The sequence below is a fragment of the Semicossyphus pulcher genome, unplaced genomic scaffold (genome assembly GCF_022749685.1).
Source record: "Semicossyphus pulcher isolate SPU_LCO1_2020_fin unplaced genomic scaffold, fSemPul1.0.p SCAF_2, whole genome shotgun sequence".
NCBI lineage: Eukaryota > Metazoa > Chordata > Actinopteri > Labriformes > Labridae > Semicossyphus > Semicossyphus pulcher.
This window is the reverse complement of record NW_027211693.1, coordinates 5588344-5605497: the sequence shown is the minus strand read 5'-3', so window position 1 is coordinate 5605497 and position 17154 is coordinate 5588344. Positions and strand designations below refer to the sequence as shown.

The 17154-nt window shown below is 40.8% G+C and overlaps 1 protein-coding gene across 2 annotated transcripts in view; it reads right to left on the bottom strand.

The window, feature by feature from the left end:
• Positions 1-17154, bottom strand: part of glra1 (glycine receptor, alpha 1) — a 111563-nt gene that overhangs the window by 25224 nt on the left and 69185 nt on the right. For both annotated transcript variants that reach the window (XM_069669824.1, XM_069669825.1), the window contains 3 exons: positions 13968-14191; positions 8994-9076; positions 8006-8143 (listed from right to left, as the gene is read on the bottom strand). In XM_069669824.1, the coding sequence (XP_069525925.1) occupies positions 8006-8143; positions 8994-9076; positions 13968-14191 (445 nt within the window). The remainder of the gene's footprint in view (positions 1-8005; positions 8144-8993; positions 9077-13967; positions 14192-17154) is intronic.

Genomic DNA, 17154 nt, shown 5'->3' with positions numbered 1-17154 from the left:
ACAGTGACAGAGGTGGAGCGGTTGTTTTAACTCGGAGCCTCAAAGATTCATGTCCCTAAAACTTCTCATTAAAGAGAGAAAGTCCTCCATTTTGTCTAATCTACTCTGCAGTAAAAGGAACAGAAAGATTTACACCCTCCAAAGAGGTTATTATTTTGTAATGAGACGACAGCTTCAAAGACATTTACTACTCAGTTTTATATTCATGGAGCCAATCATTGTGTCTCAGCGGGGGGCCTGTTTTTCATCGGGACGTCTCATTTGGAGAAGACTGAATTTGATTCCAGGAAACAGGAATGATAATGCCGGTGGATGTTTAAACTCTACTTAAAAGCAAACTGTTCTTCTGTCAGTGTGCCTGAGGCGCCGTTCCATTAACGGTGAATTCTCTATTATCTTCCTGTGAACAGGCGCTTTATCTAAACACTGACACGGTCCTGTCTCCTGGAGAAACAGGTGGAAACGATGAGACAGGGGGCCGAATTAAAAGAAAGATCCAGAGAGACAAGGAGCGAGGGAGGAGAGAGTGCGAAGGAGGGACGGGAGAGGGGACGAGTTGTTGGACTGGCAGTGAAAAGGAGGATAAGCCGGAGAGGAAGTGAAGACAGAGTCGACAGCTCTGAGACAAACTGTCATCTTCCTTCAGCACTCACACTAAGCCAAAGTGTAAATCACGGGCGGAAAATCAGAGAGACACAAATGCTCGGCTTTGCTGAATATCAAATGAAACCAAACATGTTTAATATTTGAAAACAAACGCAGGAGGTGTTCGGGGATTTATTCTGACAGTCACTTGTTGCAGGAACAGCCCCACACAGAGTCTGAAGGTGGAGCAGACGAGCATGTAGCTCTGCAGGAGGAATGATGACAACAAAAGGAAGTTATTGCGTCCTCCCTCATAAAACAAGAATAATTCTGCGTGCCGGTGGTGAATTATTAAAGCCGCTATGAGCTAAATTATTATTGGGATCTGTAAATTCATTCCGCTGTCAAGCTGGAAGCTCACATTAGTATCTGACTCACGCCATAGTTTTCATACGACCATTAAGTTGTGCAAAAGCCAAGAGTTTTCTAACTACACTCAAAGTGGTTTTAGAGAAACTATGGAGAATCTAAGGCTCCATATTATACAGAAATAAGGTTTTAACAGTCTATAACTCTAACTTTGATTAAGTCAACAAGTCCTCCAATTTGTTTGAGGTTGTTCATTATTTGTTTACATGCCATAAGGTGCACATGTAACGGACTCAGCTGAGAGAAAGACGTTGGATTTTCTACAATGCAACACAATATTCAGATGCGAGCTTCCCTTTAGCCACAGCGTAACCTTTAACAGTGTTTAATTAATCGTTAAATTATGGCGACTCTGCAAACTTTGCCAAACCGTATAAATGTGTTTCATTGGAAACTCTGAAAGTCCGGTTTGTTTGCACAGGTGAGAACACGCCTTCTAACTCTGGTCCGTTTCCAAATGAGCCACGCTCCGGTTCGCTTCAGGTGAGAACAAACTGGCTTAAAGTAGGACCTAATACAGGAAGCAGACTAAAACACTCTGCACTGTAAGTTCTTAATGGATGTTGACACTGGCAGAGACAGACACGCAGCCAGGCAGTAAGACGAGTAGACAGACGTGGGGGTGCGATGAGGTGAGGGCTCTGATAGAAATATGGGCTGACCAAACATCTCTGCACAAGAACACGCAAGTCTTCAAAGTGTTCAGTGAAAAACTAAAGGAGAATGGAACTGAACATTAAAGTCTGCCTCTTCTTGTTCTCTCTCTCTTTGTTTACTTCAGGGAGTTTTCCCACGTGGAAATCTGACCAATCAGAAAGCAGTTTCCAAGTGCATCAAAACTTTTGGTCCACTGGTAAAAGCTGCCGTGTGAACGCAAACCAAGCTCCAGGCGAAATGCAACATTGAGACAATTTGGACTTTGATTCGGATCAAACAAACGGGCTTTAGGTGTGAAAGCGCCCTGAGTTTCAGGAGCTGCTGTTTCCAAAGTCAAGGATGAACCTTCAAGTGTTTGCTCTGTTTAAAATGTATGAACATTCAAACAGAAGTCATTTACTACTACTAAACAGGCAGTGACACTCTTGACATTAGTCCTTCACAAGTATGACCTCTAAAAAAGGACACAATTCAGGCTTCTGCAAATGAGATTTCTCTTTTAACTGGTGTTGAGGAAAAACCGTCCTCATCACCTGAGGAGAAGAATCTGTCTGTCATAACCCTCCCAGAGTCTCTCATATGATGTCGTTTAAATCTATGTCGACTCCTGCTGATTTTCATTTACAGTGGTTAACTCAGCAGAAAAGATAAAATATCAGTTTAAACCTGATTTTTTAAAAGCCTCCTGTTTTTTTTAGCATCTTAACTTCCACTGCATTCTTTTTCAGGTTAACTTCCTAAACTGTTGTTGCAGTCGTGAGCGTGCTGATCAGCAGCTGCCTGTTGTTTTCAGCCAGCAGCACTGTTAGTCCTTGTGTGGCTGTGAAGGGAAAAGAACAGCCGATGTTTACGCTCGCAGCTTGTTGCTGTGAAGGGGAGGAGAGAGATTAGGAGGAACTCACAATATTAAATATCTAAAAAGTCTGCAAGAGCCAGCTTTACAAACGTATTTAAGTTTACTCGTTTTGTTGCTCAGCTCTCTGTTTTCTTTTGGCTTTTATTTCAACTGAACCTACCAAAAATGGAGGTAAATAGATTTTCAATCTGATGTTTCGTGACTCATTTGGATTAAAAAAAAAGGTGACGCACTGAAAACATAAACTACAGTTTGTAAACATACAAAGACAGTTTCGTTTTCTGCATAAAAAAAGAAAATCTGTCACGTAGATAATTAAATTAGCGCACACTGCAGTGGTCTTGTTTACACTGCAGCACAGCAGCAACGCTAACAAATGTCCCTTCTTCTCCTTCTGTAATGTAATGAGAGCGCCGGGTCTCATAATAAACCACAAGAGAGCCAGAGAGCAAGATGGCCGGCGATCCATTTAATCAAAGACGATCAATGGAAGGCGGCCTCATCAATTAGAGTTAACCCCTAAATGACTGGAGAGGAGAGGAGAAGAAAGAGGAGTGGAGAGAGGAGGAGAAGTGGAGGAGATGTGACGTGAGAGCGAGAGGAGAGAGGGATGAAGAGGAGGGAGAGGTAGAAGAGGACAGGAGAAAGTGACGGCAGGGGGAGGAGGAGGACGAGAGGAAGAGGAGGAGGAGAGTCGATGAAGTCGGACTTGATTTATAGCTGTGATACACTTCAGAGCTTTTAAGTGCTGTCCATATTTTCCATCTGATAAGAAGATTGAAATTATTCAGCCGGGCCGCTATCTCACTGTGGGGGCTGAGCCTGTCTGTGAGTGTGTGTGTGTGTGTGTGCTGTACTTAACACTGCAGTGTGTGTTCTGTATTCAATACTACACACACTTATGTCTCTTTCCGGCATGCAGAAACGAGGTGAGGTGCAGAGTCCATTACAGCGTCCTTTAGATCAATATTGTACTTTTATTCATACTGCAGGCTATGTGTTGTCGTTCATATAATTACCATACAAGTAGGCCTACCCTCAAAGTGATACAGACACTAGAGTACTTCTTTTAATACCTTTTTTTCTACTTATTTGCATCCATCCATTTTCTTCCGCTTATTAGTAGAGGAACAGAAAGGGCTTTAGTTTTTAACAAAGCACAACGATGTGTTTTCATAACTTTAACATGTCTCGTTTATGACTGGATGGTTGTATGAAAATATTTTATAGCTAAATTTAATAATTGGTGTTTTTTGGATCCATACTGAAAACAGTGAACATTTAGGCCCCTTAATTGATTAAGAAATCAAACGTCAAAAGGTTTGTATATAAAAGTCTGCAATGTTAAAAGGAGACCGAACACTAAAACAAGTTTTTGACATCTTCCAGATATTGTTATCTAATCATACAAGTTAAAACTTTGACTATTAACTTCACCCTCTAATGTCAGCAGCCCCTAACAGCAAGTAGTGCCGCCGGCATCCAGTATCAGGGGTCGGCTCAGCTGGCTAAGCTAGTTAGCTTGAGTTCAGTTTGAGTTAAAGTTAGCAGGTCAGCTGGTCGACCACTTTGGTCAAGACTGAAATATCTACTGTGTGGATTTGTCTCAGCTTTGTGTTTAGCGCTCGTGAGCAAAAATAAGTCTTCTGACATGTTAAACTTTGTGTGCTTTGTGAGCATGTTAGCATGCTGACATTAGAACTTTTCTCGAAGCATTTCTGCACCTGCAGCCTTTTAGTTTTTAATTTTTAGGGGTTTTTTTTAATTTAAACCTGAAGACATTTGGTCAATACATTTTCTGGTCTATACGTCTTTAAAATGTTTAAGATAAGATAATTCTTTATTGATCCCCAGAGGGAAAATCCAGGTGTTGCAACAGCACAAAAACAAAGTTGCAAGAGGTAAATACAAAAAGAAATAAGAATAGATAAATTAAATAAAGTAAGAGCTGGTATGCAAATGGTTTGATGGTTAACAGGTCATTCAGGCTGGTGAGGCAATAGAATACAATACAGGAGGTCCAGTTTGATTTATAACACATTTACCACCGACTGTAAGAAGTGGCTGTAGCAGCTCGGTTTAACCTGCATTATTTCTAATGACCAGCAGGGGCAGACTTCTTTTGTAGCAAAAAGGGTTTGATTGTCCAGAAGTGTATGAGAAAACAAGCCTCCTTCTGAATTGATTCATAACCTCAGTAAACATTTAAGGTCTAAATCTCTTGTCTCATCATTCGTCACAGCAGGATGTTCACGTTGGGAATCTCTTGTACTTTCACACACTACAAACATATCACCAGCCAGGAAACAAAAGCGCCCTGCAATGCAGCAGAAACCATAATTAGTATTTCAAACAGGTCTTTTCCTTCGTGTGTGTGCGTGCGTGTGTGTTGGATGGAGGGATGGAAAGAAATGAAAACAGACAGTAGGCAGAGAGAGAGAGAGAGAGAGAGAGAGATACAGAGAAATGCTCCCTCTTTCTTGGACTCACAATAGACTGCAGCTAATAAATCTGAGGAGAAACGACACCTTAATTCCCTCTTAATGCTTGATTGGGAAGCAGCGAGGCGTGCGCACGCTCAACCACACACACTAACACACACACGCTCGTACACACAGTCACAGAGGAGCAGCATGGCTGGAGAGTAACACACCGGTGATGAGATGAGAAAGGGGCAAGAGGAGGGGGATGGGGTAAATTGTCCTTAAAGAATTGATGCTTTCTACTGAAGAAATTCTGTAAAAGATCTCCGGAGGGTTTGAGCCTCTTTAAGCTCTTGGTTTTGTTTTACAGAAAATGTACTGTTTGGTTCAGACCCAGCGCTCTGATCCAGCAGGAATAAACTCACTGTTCACTTCCTGCCCAGCACCAAACACCAGAAAAGAGGGCCCACTGACCCCCCCAACCTCCGCCCCCCACCTGCAAATCAATGCATACTTGTTGCGGTAGGATGGCTTAAATGGTCGAGACAGGAAATACCATATAAGGCATCATACATGATGTGACACTGCCTCAGAGTGAGACTCAGTGATGGAGAGAAAACAGACTTCCATGTATTCACAAAGCAAAGCTGTGGATTATCACTTCATTGTCTCTGCTGTGCGTGCACCTGACTGTGTGTGTGTGTGTGTGTGTGTGTGTGCATCTGCATATGTGTGTGCGCAGCAGGTTATAGATTTGTGTGTGTGTGTGAGTGCCGTGTCAAGGCTTTTCGTCTGGAGGTGGATCGTTCATCTCCTCAGCGGCGACAGCAGACGTCAGCCTCTGTGTGAGTGATGGCTCTGGATCTGAACTAATCAGCCTGCTGCACACACACACTCACGCACGCACACACACACACACACACACACACACACACACTCACACACACACATTAGCGCTGACCAGCAGTTTGATGGTTTGGAGATGGATTTTAACGCGATCTGTCAAAGTTTTCCTTGAAAGTTTGTTTTTCTTTTGTTGTCAAGGTTTATTGATGAGAACGTTTACCCAGGGCAACGTTTTAGATTCAATTCCAATAGAATTAATCACTTTTCAAATGATACCTGCCGACGATGCTCCTCCAAATTCTGGTTTCTGTTTAAGGGAAGTACTTGGTGTTTATCTTCCCTTTCCCTTGTGATTCCTGGTGAGCGGATGTTAGACTGGACACAATGTAGGCTTGTTTGCTCACATCTTATCTTAATAAAATCTTATTAATAAATAGTAAATCACAGATTATAAGAATAAAAACACAGTTTATTTAGAAACTAATTAAATATTCACTAAATAAAGTTATCTTCAGAATAAAAGCACATTATACCGCAGACAGCCCGATTAAGGCAAGACTTAACTTACTGAAGTGTTGCTGTTATAGCACATCACGTCATGTTAAGTCAAACCCTCATAAATATTCAATCCTGTTCTTCTGAGTTAACTACTTTTTTGCATCAGTGACCTTTCCTGTTCATTGTACGGGTCATAATGCATGTCTGGACCACTCAAAGACCCAAACCTAATGACATGGTGTCGAGTAGCAAAATCTTATGAAGGCGTTACAGAGTTATTGTAATAAAAAGTAAAGTATTGTGACAAAAAGTCAAATAATAAAGTAGTAAATCTAAGAATTTAAGCATATTACAATAATGTACTTAGTAATATAATAATTTTACAAATAAGCATTGAAGCATGAGGTCGTCATATCTTAAGACTTTAGCTGCTGACAAGTTGTCTGTTGTGACAAACAAGTCTCATCTTTTTAGGTCATAAAACCTCATAAATAATTTAATCATTTTGTGATGCAACAACTTTGTTGCATCAGTGACTTTGGAATCTGTGTTGAACTGATGCAATTAACGATCAAAGTTCATTTCATGGTTACACTTTATTTCTCTTGACAATCTTTGTCCTCCTCAACTTTGGACCCAAAATTACATCAAATTCTGTCTCAGTTTGTCACAGTGGCTTTAAAAATATAAATAGCCCCTTAAACAGCTACATTAGTCTCTTCTGTCCATGTCTGCTCACCCAGACATACACGTGTATTTATATAATTACATCTTTACATGTTGTGTTTTCTCTGGAGTGTTTGAACAGGGGACCAGTGAGCTGGACTGGACAGATGGTTTTAATGACCCTGAGGGAGAGACGCGGTTCGTCCACCTCCATCCTCGTATCTGAGCTCTCTTTTAACTAACTTTATTTATTCTTTGCTTCATTCCTTTCATTTTGTTATCTCGTCTTTACTGTTTGATATTTTTTAACCCTAGTCTTTAAACGTTTCATATACTTTCTCTTCCCTTGTCTTTGCCTTTTGTTTTTTCTTACCTCTAATCCTCTCTCTTTGGTTCTCCTTCCTCTCCTTATTTTCTTTTCTGGTTATTTCTTCTTTTATTCTCTACTATCCTTCTCTCTAACAAAGTCCTAAAACGTGCACAGAAGCCTCAGATTTGACCCTCTGACCACGTATTTTTATATAAAAACTGTAAGTGTGAAAAGAAGTGGAAAAGCTCAACAGTCATTTCTGAGTTTGTCGCTGAAACAAACTTTTGCAGCTCTCACTGGTGTTTTGCTTCTCTCTGAGCCACACTGAAAGTTTCATGACATCGGAAGGAAAAGAAAAAAATATTTGGGGATGTGTATTTCCATTTCAGAGTAGTTTTCCTCTGGTGTTTCCACATTCAAATAAAAAGGAAATTCTGTCTATGAGTCATGCAGCAGAGTCCTCACACAGACATGTTAACGTCCCCCTCTGTTAATTGCAAAGAACATCTGATTCTGAAGTCTGAATTTAGATCCTGTGTATCCTCCCATCTTTGGGCTGGAGAATCACATTCCTACCTTATCATATTTTCACTCATAACCTCCTCTACTGATCAAATTCAAGTTTGAATTTGTCTCACTACCTTTTTCTCTTCCGCAATAATTAGCTTCAAAGATAGAGGTTGTAATATTCTGGAAAACCAACAAGCTGTCATGTGTCCTCTTCCTCCCCCTCACCTGTGTTGTAATGCTTGGTGCAGTAGCGCAGGTCCTTCTCTTCTTTCAGTATGAACTGAGGTAGCGTCAGGCCGTCGGCCACCTGCACGGCTCCCTTCTCGTCCCACTCGAATATGAGGTCGTTCATGGTGTAGCCGACTGCAGGAGAGAGCAGGAGGTTAGACTGATTTCAGCTCTGTGTGGGTTGTTTATTTTATTCGTCTTCACCTGAGGAGAAAATGATGATGATATCTCTGCCTGTGGTCAGGGTGCAGGGTCACCCAGCAGGAGGTCAAACCCCCGCGGGAGTCTAGAGGTTAAAGGTGCATTTCAACACAAGCTGAAAAGTTATCTGCCTGACACTGCGGCATGTGTTGATTTTACAGCAGCATCCACAGCTTTCAAACAAGTCCAGTGAATGTGCTTATTTAGCAGCAGTTACATGTATTAAAGTGTCCATAGCAGAAGAGTGTAGAAGAAAATCTAAGTTATTTAGTGATAAAAAGGAAGTTATTTAAGGATAAAATAATGAGGAAAAAAGGTAAAAGGAAGGAAAAAGGATCATAAGACGAATCCTGGGCTGACCTGTTGCTTTAAGAAAATGTCATTGCATCAGTGTCGATACTTATTCTAAGGTTAAAAATGTGATTGTGAGTCAGACAGTGACATTATGAAGCTTCTCAGTATCCGTCGCTTCCTCTTGATACCTTAAAATGAGAGCTGACACCAGATATCAGTCAGGTACCAGTGAGGGTTGTATTGTTCCTTCTTTCTTTTATGATCACTGACCCTTTGTACGAGAACAGAAACTCTCTGAACTTCAGCTCCCGTTGCTGTGATTCCTCTCACGTCTGTTCAAAGAACGAAAAGGCCACAGAGAAATCTATATCATATCTCTCCCCCTGCCAGCTGCTCGCTGACTGATCTCCACATACCCCTCACTGTGTGTGTGTGTGTGTGTGTGTGTGTGTGTGTGTGTGTGTGTGGGTGTGTGTGGGTCATTACTCACAGCTCTCCAGCTGCATGATGCAGGTCTGTACGTCCATAGGAAAGTTCTTCAGATCCATGGGACAGGCCAGGACCAGTGTGATTCTGCAAACACACACATAGAAACACAAACACACACATTATCACTTAGTACTAAGAGGATTATCCAGGGCTTTATCACTGTTGCTCAATCAGCCAATGACATGTACTGCATCAACTTCGGCAGGTCAGGGCTGATAAAAATAAATACATTTATTTTGGGGGGAGTCTTTAAAATCAATTAAGCCACTGCTGTTATCCAGACATGCAGAAATATAGCTTAATCAGTTACTGCCATTGTTAGGATCCATTTAGTCCAAGTCCAAGGTTTGAGGGTATATTTTCACAACACATGTTCAGTAGGAGTATGAAAAATACTGTCTGCCTTTTTATAATTTAATTATAATTAAATAAAAAAAAAAATATTTCATAGACATTGGTTGAAAATGGAGTTGCCAGCACGTCTTCGTCTCTGCTGGGGGACGAATGGATGAAACCTGTTGCTAAGCAGACGCGCAGCAACACTGAAATAAATTTTGTTTTATGCAAGGCTGATCTGTGAAAGTCGTGAGAATTAAAATGTTGTTGCGTTGTCGTGATGACACATTCATTTTCTGAGTCCAGCACCAAAATTAATTACTGCTGTCACATGGAGGGAATGTATCTCTGCAAGAGTCAACGTTTCCTAGAAATTAATGGAATAACTATTTCACAGCTGATATGATGCATAACTGAAATAAAAGACTTTCATTTAAAATGAGATATCTTCCATTTGGAAAATGAAGCATATTATAAGATGTTATCACTGCTCCCTACCCATTAGACCTCAATACAGTATTTGCTTTTTTACAATTAGCTGCATTTTTGGAGCCACTTATTTAAAATTAGGGAGACTGTCTTCTCAAACTAATTAAAACAATTAGATATACTATTCTTTTCAAAATAAATCCCTGTATCCTTTTCCACAACATATCATTATCTGAAAGTAATTGTTAGTCATACTTTATGATTGAGTAAATAATAATATATTCTTATTCTAATCATTTCAGCAATGTCTCGCCAAACGTAAGAATACCACCAAAATTTGAGAAAACAATCTCACCACGGGGTCCCATCTCTACAAACTCTGAGTGCTGATGGGACCATGTGAAGCATGAAGCTCTAATACAGGTATTGAATGGATCTTGTGGCGGCATCTTTTGTGCCCAGCAACCTTCAGGATTTTCACCCAGAAAGCTCTTTCTCTTTCACCCTGGGGACAAATATGGTGCCCCGTGTGAGGCCAACATTGGCTGTGTTACCTGTTGTTGTTCATGTAACAAGGATATGTTGTTGTGACAAGAACATATGTTGTTGTTGCTCTCTTTGCCTGTCTCTATCCTATATCTCCTTCTATCCCATTTTCGGCCCATCCAGTCGAGGCAGACGGCTGTTCAACATGAGTCTTGTTCTGCTCGAGGTTTCTGCCTTTTAAAAGGAAGTTTTTCTTTGCCAATGTGCCGAATATTGCTAAGTGCTACTCATGGTGATTCATGTTGGGCCTCTTTTTAAATAACACAACAAGGAGTCGGTCTAGACCTGCTCTTTTTGTAAAGTGTCTTGAGATAACTCTGGTTATGATTTGGCGCTATACAAATAAAATTTGATTTGATTTGAACATTGATGTTTTATTTTAGCCAAAACCATAATCTTTGTTAAAGCCAACCATGATGCCTGATCCTAACAAATAGTCACAGTTTACTTATTTTTAGGCCCCAAAAAGGTGTTGCAGGAAACAGACGTACTTCTCAAAAACAGGTCATTTATTTCCACTCTATAGATAATTTGGTTACTATTGGTGACAAACTGCCTTGAGACTGAGTTATTTTAGGACTTTAACTTCAGCCAAGAAATTCTGGTTAAAGACATTTTTATTTCCATAAAGCACTAATTGCAATGCTGTATTGATAGCTGTGTGAGTCGTTGTGGTAATCAGGGAGCTTTTTATGTGTGAAATAACTTGGACAGAACAAGTTAATAACTGCAGGCAAAAACCAACATCAGTAACCACTGTCCTCATATTCTATAAATCCCTAAACATAATGTTGAAGAGTGATAATTTCACCGATTTCACCGACTAAAAATAACCCAACTCCAATTTTACTTCTGCAGAGTCTGAGCCGTCAGCAGGTTGTCGTGGTGTGCAGGAAGGTGATTTCACTGCACACGCTCAGTCCCTCTGCTCTGCTCTAACAGGACACCCGCTGCTACAACACACACACACACGTCCAGTCGGTCTGATGTACCAAAGAAAGTGTGCCACGTCTGCACATTGCTAGAAACCCCTGACAGGATGCTGAATAAACGTATAACACACATGATGTCGCCTCCACAGATGTCCCACTTTTTCAGGATGAGCATTCAGCTCTGTTGTTTTTTTTTTCTCCTGCTGCATCGTGACACCTAAATGCCAAATGCTGACAAAGTGAGTGCCTCGCGTCAGTCTCCAAGAGCTGTAGATGGAGCTGAACCTCCAACCCTTCTGAGACCTTGTCTTCCAAAACAAGTGGAATAACATGGAAAATTGCGCGTTACTAATGTACAAGCAAGGAAACCATTATGATATTAAAAAACTGCCACTGCGGGCAACACAATTTTTGAGGGATTCTGTACCTCTATTTATAAGAATGTTTTAGGATTAAATGTTTTTATAATGTTTGGAAAGCAGACAGTAAACAAGTTCTCCAAGGAGCATCACTCTTCCATGATTCCTAAGCAGACTTGTGGATATTTATTTGAATGGACATTGTAGGAAAAAAATATTCCTATGTCAATTGGTTCTGATTTCATTGAGTCAGGACTCAAAGTACAAAGTTTGATGCAAATTGAGGGCAATCATCGGCTAAGGGTTTTTGGCTTATTAATTAATCTACTACTACCTCCTCTGACTACATCACGCTCCTTCTGCTTCTTCTCTGACAGACAGAAGTCAAAATTCACATGACCAATTCGACTCTTTGTCAGACAAGTCACGCAAATCATTTGAACATAAGTGAACGTGACTTTCTTGAGTTTCCCTTTTTGCCACATTATCTTTATTTAGTCATATATTTAGAGGAATCCATTTTTCCAAAATGAATTTGTAGAATTTTAGGAGAGTTATTGAAAGTATCATAAATTTTCCTTTTGATATTGCACCCGACACGCACACATGGGACCATGCATCAGTTTGGAGAACGCCATGCATTTTCTTTTAAAGCGCAGCAGGAGATTGGACTACATGTGAATCTGCTCGTCTAATCTCAAAATGTTCGCTTCTTCTTGAAGGAGACGCAGCCATCGGTCATGACTCCTCCCCGTACATCTCCACTGTCGAGCGATAAACATCAAAAAATGGAGTAAACAACATTTACAAGACGCGCTTTCTCCTCCATCCCCCAGAAATGGTTTAATATCCTGAGCTGATTCGTCGTCTCTGAGATCGAGCTGATCAATGGAGGGTTCATTTTGATGGTGTCAAGTTAAAAAATGAAAGCCACAGAGGGGGGAACGCAGGGTTCATCCCTTTTTTCTCATGATATTTATAAAAGGGCCAATCTCACTCCTCCTCCTCCTGCTGGACATGAAGGTGAAAACTGCAGGCTGATAACGGATCACACGCGCTGTAGGAATACTAACAGGCTGAGTAGATTACCATGGCTGCTGCAGCGCTTTCTCATTCGCCCCTGAGCAGAGGCAATAAAAGTGAGGCAGAGAAGGAGGAGGAGGAGGAGACATCGGCAGGCTAAAAGGTTTGTCGGTGGAAGGCGGCTATAACTCTGACAGCCTTGAATGCGATGTCTTGGAGATACAAAGAAAAAAAACTGAGGAAGTAGAGCTCTGGTGGAAATAAAACCTCAAACTTTGATGCAATAAGAGCTCTCTAAAGCAGAGGACGAAGGTCTGTGGAATGCAATAAACGACAAGGAGAAGGAGTCACTGTCGGTCCTCCATCATAGTAGTTTTATAATGGATTGTTTTAATAAAGGCTCCAAACGTATAACCTTTCTGCTTCCTCTGCGATGACTGAAAACTTCTTCTGTAGCTTTTATCTCTTTTAAATCCTCTTTCATCCACCAGTATCAAGGCAAAAAATTAAGAGTACTTTTGCTGCTTGCCTTTTTAATATTTTTGGAAAAAGTTATGCAGTCTATATTAGCAGGAGACACTGACAATGCAAGACATTCCTCCTTAAACCACAATATGAACAACTATGTTGTGCAAAAGCAGTTCAACCATTGAGGACATAAACAAATGACAGAAGAAGACGACTATTACCTCAAAGGTCATTAAGCTTCAAGTGTGCTGTGTACATGGCTAACTAGGAGCTAAGCTAAACATAGGAATTCTTGAACTTTGCAACCCTCGAAGCAAATGCAAATATCTCAAACTCCTCTTTGTGTTTTCTTACTGTCCTAAAGTCCTTTTAGCTTTGATTTTTTTTAAATAGGAAAAAAGAAAAGTTCCTTATTGATTTGTACCAGTAAAGGTTTGGGATAAGTTTGAGATACTTAGTATGGGTACCTTCATTTAATGCAAACTTATACCTCCTAACCAGTCAGACTTCAGATATCCTTGAAAAAAGTTGGAACTGGAAATTTCAGTGTAAAATACTTTCAGAACCGACTACACCTCAAACTTAGCAGCTCTATTGGTATGTTTTGGGAGCAAAAGCATCAGACTGAGACAAAAGAGAGTGATGATAAGCAACACCATTATCCTGTTTGCCTGAAACTTTGTAGTGAGTTAAATAACATAAACATTTCTATCACGCATTCCAGGGTAATGTCTTGTCATGCATAAAGAAGATCAGATCAGCTTGCCTGCATTACAAAGAAAGAAATGATAGCTGTCAGATCTGTTCATGCTGCAGAAATCACTTTCGTAACCCGCCTTTTTTCACATTTGGAATCTACAACCGCACACTTCCTCCACTCACCGTATGCTGTAGAGCACGTTGCCGTTTTTAGAGATGCGTAGCAGCTTGTTGTCCGTGGTGACCTCGTGGAAGTTAGCCCCCTTCTCATTGGCGAAGAACAAGTCAGGTTTCCAGATGGAGTCCAACATAGAGGGGTCGAGGTCCAGCGAGTCGTCGGGGTACTCGCTGTAGGCCAGCCGAGGGTCGTTCCACTGCTGTCTCAAGAAGATGTTCACTCTGTAGTCCTGAGAGGAGACGGAAAGGACAGACGATACATAGATGTTAGAGACACAGAGATCCATCTGCAGCTATGGATGGATGGATGAGTTAACAAAAAACATTTAGCTCAAATAAGCCCAAGGAAAAAGGAAGTATTAGCCTTCATATCCGTAATCAGTTATCCGGAGATTCACTTGTTACAACAGAAGCCCACAAATGTTGGCTGTGGGCCCCCTGAGCTACTGTCATCAGATAGTTGATGGGCTCATAGATTACACAATCCCAAACAGAACTTTGGGTATTCTCATGCAAGTAATGCTTCTGTTTCTCTTACTGGTTTAATATGATGATAATGGCTATTCCAGTTTTTTTGTCAGAAACATAATTTCCACTGCTAAAAATGAAACAAAAATGTCCTCTGTGACGGAACAACATTGCTGTTGTTTGTCAGAAAGCATTGTGTGAAATGAGCTGCAAAACATGGTTGTTCTAGAGCTGCCAATGTTAAGTTGGCTCTTAGTTTTTCAGACTTGCATCAACAGATGAAGGCAGAAGACAACAAAGACATCAGCTAACTTTCTTGACTCGTTCAGCAGTTTAGTTTAGTTTTTTTGAATCATTATATCCATGAAACCCTTTCAAACAATCTAATATTCCACAAAATCAAACCAAATTGCTCGTATAGGAGCTTCTTGTGTCTCTTGAAACATTCAAGAACCACATATAAAGATATTCACAATAAAAGAAAGGAGAACTGCAGCACAGCATCCATCCAAAATACAATTTTTGCTTTTCTTAACTTGTAAAATGTCTCTTCTTATTGCTCATAATATACTCTCAGTATGCTCACTACTTCTTTCTCCCTGTCGACTACTACAGCTGCATTCTCTGGAGGTCCAAAATCTCTCCAAAGCCGGCGAGCCAAGCTGGAGGGAAATTGATTCAGCAGAGAAATTAAATTACAACAGAACAGCAAAAGTCATAAAGCATAAAATCTCAGGAACACCTTCAACAGAGGGATGTAAAATGTAACCGCAGGGAAATGTTCTCCTTCAAATAAAAAAAGGAAAGATGAGGAAAAAAAGGCTCGTCGAGGGTCACTGCACTGCTGACTCAAGATGCTGTTGGATGGACAGATATCGGGAGATGTAGAGATGGACTGATGGACACGATTTCACGGTTGGGTGAGCAGCCGGTTATGGGTCTTCCTCCATATGTCATTTTCTGCTTTATGTGAATGTAAGAGATTTTACTGATCGTGGCGAGTTGTGGCCTCGAGCCATGTCAGATATGTTTTTCTCCGTCGTTGAGCCGGTGTTCAGCCTCAGATCCTTCAGCCTTTAAGACTACTGTTGATCCATTAGCTTTTGTATCCTCATGGAGGCTTTTGAACCGATTCTTTGACTGACTGAAACAAAACAGTGACAGCGAACATAAAAATGAAGTTGCCAGAAACAGGGGGGTATATAGACAGGCAGATGGATGGTTGGGGAGTTGGCCCCGCACAGAGCTGGAAGGCAGATGAAGGTCATTGAGCTGCTGCTCCCTCTTTAGTCTTACAAAAGGAGATGAAGAGATACATTGGGAAGACAGTCAGAGGGATAGATGAACAGAAGATAGAAGGCTTTCAAAGACGAGGCCCGTGGGCTGGATGTACACATTTACAAGTCATAGAGGCTTCAAAGAAGAGATGATAACAAGTGCTACTCTTGATTTTTGTTGCAATAGAGGATGGATTTCTAAGGCATAAAGGACGAGACCCTTTCTTCATGACTTAAAAAGATCTTAGGCAAATCATTAACTGTACAAGAAGGTCTAACTGTGGTGCTGCTTGGCAATTCCAGGTCCGTCCTCATTGTCTCTTAATTCCTCTCTTAAATTAGTTACATTCTTTTGTGCTGTTTGCAAACCATCTAAAGGCCAGCGTAGGAGTAACTGCAAAGACTCCTGCAAGCATTGAAAATAAAATATCAGATTGAGAGATCATTTTAATCAGCTTTTCGGCGAAGCATATCAGTGCATGAGAAGAGAAAGGAAAGGCAAACAGGAAGCACCTTGATTTACATCAATCATTCTGTGATTGGTTTGGAATTAATTTGGAATTAATGCCTTTCGTTGTTGTGAGCAAGAGTTGAGTGAAAATGGTAGACGAATGCTGCTTTGTGTATCCTGAGATTAAGGGCTTCCAGTTTCCCTATTTCAGTGACAAATACAGACTACTGCCACCTGCTGGTACAGAGAGTTACTTCCTTTCACTCAGGCCCCAAACGTAGATGCAACATGGCCGTCAGCTTCATTTTTTTGCAGTGTTTTCAAGTGCAACTTTTTGGTTTAGATACAGGTGACACAATAGTTAGCCTTTTACACAGCTACCTCTTTAATGTCTGTTTGGCGTCTCTGGGGATTAAGGCATAGCTTGACTGTTACAAGATCTTAAACCCAGAGATTCATGGAGATGCTAAACAATGAAATACACTGAAGCAGACACCTGCAAGTACAATATCTTCAGTATATCAACAACATCTTCACTGGACTCCAATTTTACTGTACTGTCAATAAATAGTGCCATACAACACGGTCTCTCAGCTCATACCAGGGAATTCCCTGGGCTTATTTCGTCCTGGCCACTGATTCACTTTGTTCAGATATATCATAAATCTTCATGACTACCACTAACCTTGTAAAAGGTGAGTTACAAATCAAACCAATGGGTATGGATGTTCAGTTTATTATCCCAAAACCTGAAATGTGTAGTATTTTAGCAACACTTAACCTTGTGCTTCACATTTCTCTCAATAGTGCAAAGCATCTGTAGGATTTGATCCCAATGTAACATACAGTTCGAGCTGTACAAATATGTGTAGTCAGATGTTTGACTTCTGACTCACAGAAAGCTGCAGATCTTTGCTTTACTGATCTGAATCAAAGACTCAGAGGCTCAGGTGTTCAGTTTTGGTTTTAAAGGTTTCATCCAGCCGGGATCGGAGCC